At 62.9% G+C, this 6,069-nt stretch overlaps 1 protein-coding gene and 1 non-coding gene across 3 annotated transcripts; both read right to left on the bottom strand.

The window, feature by feature from the left end:
- Positions 1 to 6,069, bottom strand: CTDSP1 (CTD small phosphatase 1). 2 transcript variants are annotated; one of them, XM_012146099.4, is made up of 7 exons: positions 5,767 to 6,069; positions 4,228 to 4,376; positions 3,743 to 3,847; positions 3,496 to 3,552; positions 2,750 to 2,842; positions 2,426 to 2,611; positions 1 to 1,736 (listed from the first exon to the last, which is right to left on the bottom strand). In XM_012146099.4, the coding sequence occupies exons 1-7, from the start codon at positions 5,831 to 5,833 to the stop codon at positions 1,608 to 1,610; spliced, it is 786 nt and encodes a 261-aa protein (XP_012001489.1). In that variant the 5' UTR covers positions 5,834 to 6,069; the 3' UTR covers positions 1 to 1,607. The 2 variants fall into 2 exon arrangements, with proteins under 2 accessions (XP_012001489.1, XP_004004972.1); XM_004004923.5 differs by having other exon boundaries at positions 3,743 to 3,844.
- Positions 3,172 to 3,256, bottom strand: MIR26B (microRNA mir-26b). Its single transcript, NR_107966.1, has one exon. It is a non-coding gene; the product is annotated as a microRNA mir-26b (primary transcript).

Here is a 6,069-nt window from a genome sequence, read left to right as displayed (position 1 = left end):
GGGGGGGGGGGGTCTGGCTTTCGCTTTAGTTCTTATCAAACTGTGGGGTTCTCCGTTACAGAGAAGGCACTTAGATGGGAGGGTCACCCGAGTCAGACCAACTTTGTCCTCCCTCCCACCCCCAGCTCTCTGGTGGGGAGGGTAATGACATGTCCACCTGACATCCCCCTTGGCACTGGTATGTGGGTCCCCTTAACCGTTAGGCGTTTGGGAGAGCCCAAGGCCCTGGCTTCCAGACTCAGCATTTGGGGGAGGGATTCCAGATAAAGGACTCAGAGCTGGAAGGCAGGACATCCTGGGAGCTGCCCCCAGCCAGCAGGGGGCAAAGCAGAGGGGCTGCAGGGGTGGGGTTGGCACAGGGGCGGGGGAACAGCTTGGCCAGGTTTCCTGGAGACCCCCAAACCCCACAAGAAAGGTCCCACCTCCTACAGATCCCCTAAAGGCACCAGTGAAGTATGGGGTGGGGGTGGGGAGGCACCAGTTAGGTGGTCTAGAGAGACCCACACACAAACTCCGCTGGTGGACCTGCACAGCACTGGGCACAGAAAAAGTGCTCAATAAATGTTTCTTGAATGAATGAATGAACGGAGCAGAGAGGTGTGAGGGACAAAGGACAGGGCCTGGGGCCCCTTGGGCCAGCCTGTTTCATTCAGAAAATAGTAGTTTAAAAAATGTAAAAATCCTTTCCCTCCTCCCCCCCTCCCCTAGTTTATGGGCCCAGGGAAGGGCGAGGGAAGGGTGTCTCTACCTGGACTTTTCCCTCTCCCCCTCCCCTAAAAGTCTATATACACATATACATATTTATACGGCACCGCAGGATACTGCCTGGGCCCCCACACGGAGCTGGGGGCACCAAGCCCCAGGGCCTCCAGGCCGGCCAAGGCAGAGGTGAGAGGTTGGAACTTAGGGCAGTGTGGGAAGTAGCCCTCAGCAGCTGGTGAGCCCAGAGTAGCTGGATTCTGGGGTCCTGAATAGACCCTTGCTCCCTTCACAAGTGGAAACAGATCAACCCTCAACCCTCCCCGCCCTAGGCAGAGGTAGGGTGAGGGGGGGCCTGCAGCAGTCCCCAGGGAAGAGGTGGGGAGACTGAGTCCTCCCCCACCGGCCTAGATTGCAGCAACCTGAAGGCTGTTCCTGGCAGAGCTGACCTGGATTGTGGCCCTGGGAAAATCGGCTGGGAAGAGGGCTCTATGCAAGGCACTTGGTGTCCTCTGTTCCCAGATTTGGGGGGGGGGGGGGGGGGGCGGGTCCAAGGCAGAGGGCAGCTCAAACCCTGCCCCTCCCCCAAGCAGAACTGGAAGGGCCCGAGGGGCCCAGTTTGGCAGCAGAGAAACATGGCGGTGCAGAGAGAAAGGAAGGAAGGGGGAGAGGCATGCAGAGCCCCACCGGTCCCCCAAGGAGAAGGTTCTAAGGCACTGACTCAGGGACCCAGGGGCTCATCGCCCTCCATGCAGCCTGCTGCCCCCTCCAGAGCCTGGCCAGGCTGGTGGGGGGCAGGGAGGCGGGGAGACCCCGCTTCCCCATGGCGCTGAGTTTTCTTAAGGCAGAGTCCGAGTGAGTAGGGTGCAGGTGTGGTCAGGGGCAGGTCCGAGCCCCGTGGCGCCTCACTAGCTGCCCGGCCGAGGCTGCCTGAGCACTGAGTACACGTCGTCCACACGGCTGAGCTGCTCGAAGAAGGGCAGGAGGTCGTGGAGCTCCGTGTCACTCATGTTGTCGAACCATGAGGCCACCGGTACCTGGAAGATGGGTGCGGGGCAATGAAGGGGGCAGGGGGCCCTAGGCGCAGAGAGTCCAGATCAGCCCCGAGCACCCTCACCCACAGTTTCCCAGTAAGTCGCACTGACCACACAAGTCAGAGCAGAGTTTTAGGGAAACATATTCAACCTTGCATGTTTGAGCTGTCTCTTCAGTCGTGTCCGACTTTCAGGGAGCCCGTGGACTGTAGCCTGCCAGGCTCCTCTGTCCATGGGACTCTCCAGGCAAGAATACTGGAGTGGGTTGCCATTCCCTTCTCCAGAGGATCTTCCCGACTCAGGGATCCAACCCACGTCTCTTATGTCTCCCGCATTGGCAGGCGGGTTCTTTACCACTAGCGCCACTTGGGAAGCCCTTACCCTATTGTGTGCTAAGCAGTTGGACAGTTTTGGTTCATTTTTTTAAAGTTAATTCTGGGATCCACTAACAGTTCACAACTGTTAGGATGAAGTGGAAACTGCTCTAGTGCCCAGCAAGGGACCCAAATCCACAGCAGGCCCCTTGTCCATGCAGGCAGAATGGGCTGAGTGACTAATAAGAGACCTGGGGCAGCTGTGGATGGACAAGGCGAGCGGGCAGCAGGCAGGGGCCACCGAGGAGAGAAAAGAGGGAGGAACAGAAGGGACCAGACCCCTGCAGGTCCCCAGCCCCCATCCTGCCGGGCACTCACGGCGTTATCTGGATGGAAGACATAGGAGGCAGGCGAGTTGTCCAGGATGAGCACCCGACGCAGGTCTCGGCCCAGTCGGCTCAGGTCCTTCACGTAGTTCCCCCGGTGGAAGACACACGACTCCCGAAACAGCCGCGCCCGGAAGGCCCCCCACTTGTCCAACAGGTCAGCTACGGGGTCTGCGTACTGGGGGGTGGGAGGTGGGTCATCGGGGGCGGGGAGGGCATCAAAAGGGACCCAGAGACTTCTGCCCAGAGGTCATGTGTCGGAGGCAGACAGGAAGCAGAGGTGCCCAGGGAGCCCTGTGGAGGGTGGAGGGCTCACCTTGGCCAGGCTGGCGGTGAACAGCACGCATTCGAAGAGCTCACCCATCCGCTGCAGGAACTCATCAACGTGGGGCCGCTTCAGCACGTAGACCTGGGGGGTGGGCCAGTGAGGGGACTGCCGGCCCATGGGCCTGGGCGGGGTGGGGCCGGGTGGGGTGGCCGGGGGACTGCTCAGGAGTTAGGTGCAGGAGGCAGAGGAGCGCAGGAGGGCAGCTGGTCCCAGGGCCCATGGGCTCCACTCGGCCAGCCACCCCCACCACCACCGGGTAAACCACCCACCGTCCCGAAGAGGATCAAATAACCTCCGACTCCTGTCTTCGGGCCCTACCTCAGAGGGAATCACTAATTCCCACCCCTTCCTCCGCCAGGGCCTCGGCCGGATGTGGGGGCCTGGGGCAACCCCCTCACCCCAAGGCTGCAGGGCACCGGCCCCCGAGCCAAGTAATGGAGAACAGGCTGGACAGCACACAACCTATCCTGAATTACTTGAACTGGGTCCCGGGCAGGGTAGGGGCGAGGGGGCACCGAGGAAGACCCCCCCACCCGACTCCCTGCAGGCCCTGGAGCTGGGCCAAGTCCCTGAGGGTCTGTGTGACCTCAGGCAAGTCTCACACCCTCTCTGGGCCCTGGACATTCCACATTTATCAAAATCCCATCTAGGGCTCTCAAGACTGGTGGGAGGAACCTGGGGTCTGGAAGACAGACGCCAACCCTACCACCTCCCCCCCACCCCCAGCCCCTCACCTGGTGGACCACCCCATCAATCTCCACAGGAATGATGAAGTCAGCATTGTTCACTGGCTGCAGGAGGAAGAGAGCTGCTGGAATTGGGGCAAGGCCCACCAGGACCACCCTCCCAGGCCAGGCCAGGGTCTGTTGTGACCTCAGCCAAGTCTCACACCCTCTCTGGACTTCTGACAATCCTACATTTATCAAAATCCCATCTAGGGCTCAGAGACCGGGGCATGAGGGCTGCTGGGCAGGGGCCCACCTTGAAGGAACTGTGCACCAGGGTCTCATCCAGGTCGATGACCACGCAGATCTTGTCCAAGTCCTGGGCTTTGGCCTCAGGGAGCAGGTACTGGACTGGGGCCTGCTATGGGGACAAGCAGGGAGCTGGTGCTGCCACCTCTCTCAAGCCCCAATCATTTCTCCTCCCCCAGCCCTCTTCCTGGAGAGCCCCAAGGACAGAGTGGAGACACCAGCCCCTTCCCAGTTTTGCCCCTGCCAACCCTGGAGCCTGAGGGTAGGCTGCCTGGCTCTCAGGGCTTCACTTCCTAACCTGGGAAACCAACGCGGCCCTCAGGAGGCAGTCAGGGTTGGGAAGGCCTGAGAGGGTGGAGGGCTTGGTGGGGGGTAGGGGGCTTCACCCTCTTCCACAGGGCCTAGCAGCACGTCCTGAAGAGCCCCCTTCCCTACACCCCTCGAAGGGCTGAGTCCAGGTGCCCCCACAGCCCCCACTTGGCGAGCACGCACCTTGGGGACGGCACCATTCTCCTCCACGAGCAGGGGTGCCCCACTATGGGCAGGCAGGGCCTCCCCGTCATCCCGGCAGACACAGCAGAAGAGCGAGTGGAGGATGCCCCGGCTCCGGGGCTTCTGAGAGGCTGCTGACTTCTGGTCACCTGAAGCAGGGAGGCCCAAGGTGGAGGCGTGCACACTGCCTGGCCTGCAGGGCTGTGCCTACATGCCCAGCTGCCAACCCCTGGGATGAGACGGTCTGGCCATGCTTCCTTCATTGAGGGAGGCACACTCAGGTGGCAGCCTGACAGTCTTGGCTCCAGGCCACCCCTCCACTCCCCACAAGCTCTTTTAATGTGGGTACAACGTCACCCACATTAGGGAGTGGGCTGGTTGGAGGCTGGGACAGGAGGTGTTTTCTCGTCCCAACAGTTTCCATCTCTGCTGGGGGAGCAGTGCATACGAGCACCTACTGACACCCACCGGACCTGAGCAGGCCCTGGTCAGTGGGGCCCCTACAAAAGAGGGCTGGGGCTTGGGGCCCTGGGGCCCACTCCCGCCCTCCTTCCACTCTCCACCTCCAGAGGTCCAAAGTCCTCCCTGAAGCTGGGCCCAGACACAAGGGGTGGGGGCTTGAATCTAGTGTCCTGCGGCCATCTACTGGCCCCTCCTCCTCCGCCCCGACCCGGACCTCCAACCTCGATCCCGCTAATAGACTGGCCCACCCTCCACCCGACCCCCTATCCAACCCCCCACCCCCGACCCCGGACGGAGCTAGGTCCCGGCCACAAGTGGACAGACCTGGAAGAACTTCCTAGCCTCTTAAGTCCACACGAGGACAGGGAGGGGCAGACCCCCTAGACCAGAACCATCAGGCCCGGGGTGCCCGGCCCAGGCTGGCAGCATCTCGGGTCGCTGCGTGTATGCACAGACACGGCGCCCACCGGCTCGGGGAGCCAAGTGCGCGATCCGATCACGCGTCTCCTGCGGGCGCGCGGGCGATCCTTAGAAGTGGTTGTCTCTCTCCGCGCCTCCACGCGGGACGTGGAAGTTTGTGGGGAACGTGGCCCTGCGTTAGCGGGAGATCTTTCCAACCCTCCCCAGCCCGCTGTCACCTCTGCGCCCCCTCCCGCGACCCAGCCAGACCGCGGCCCGGAGGGGGCGGAGTCTCAGCTGGTGGCCTGAAGGCGCCCTCTTCAGCCCCCCCATCTCCCAGCCCCCTTGGCGCCAATGGGGGAGTAGTGGGGGGGGGGTACGACTCTTCGGCCTCGCGCACACCCAGTCTGGGAAACCTGGAGGGCGCCCCGTGCTCCACCCCTGCCTCAGTTTCCCCACCTCAAGCAGACCGAAGCGCCCCAAAAGGCGCCAGGCCCCGCCCCGGGTCTCCGAGTTTCTGCAAGTTCAAACTCTCACCCAGCTCCCCCTCCGGTTGGAAGCTTCGGGTCCCGCCAAGGCGGGCGCCCCGGGCGGCGGCGGCAACTGTCGCCCTCGAGAGGGTCCCGGCCCCCTCCTCTTTGCGGCGCCGGGTCTAAGCGGGTCTAAGCGCCCCAGTACCTTTGCTCCGTAGCGGGCTCCGCGCTTCCTCCTTGCTGATCTGAGTAATGACTGCCGAGCTGTCCATGGGGCCGGGCGCGCTCCGCTCCGGCCGGACTCTGGCCCGGGAGCCCGGCCTCCCCCCCGGCTCGGGCCGGAATCGGGGCGCGGGGGGGAGGGGAGGGGTGGGAGGGAGGGATCCCCGCGAGCTTCGGAGGGGAGGGGAGCCAGGTTCTAAGGGGGAGGGGGAGGGAGGGGGCGCGGAGGAAACTTTGTTACAACATGGAGTTTCCTCCCCGCGAGGCGGATGCAAACATGGAACCC

Source organism: Ovis aries, chromosome 2 (assembly GCF_016772045.2).
Source record: "Ovis aries strain OAR_USU_Benz2616 breed Rambouillet chromosome 2, ARS-UI_Ramb_v3.0, whole genome shotgun sequence".
Taxonomy (NCBI): domain Eukaryota; kingdom Metazoa; phylum Chordata; class Mammalia; order Artiodactyla; family Bovidae; genus Ovis; species Ovis aries.
The sequence above is the reverse complement of the archived record's forward strand: the minus strand, read 5'-3'. Positions and strand labels throughout refer to the sequence as shown.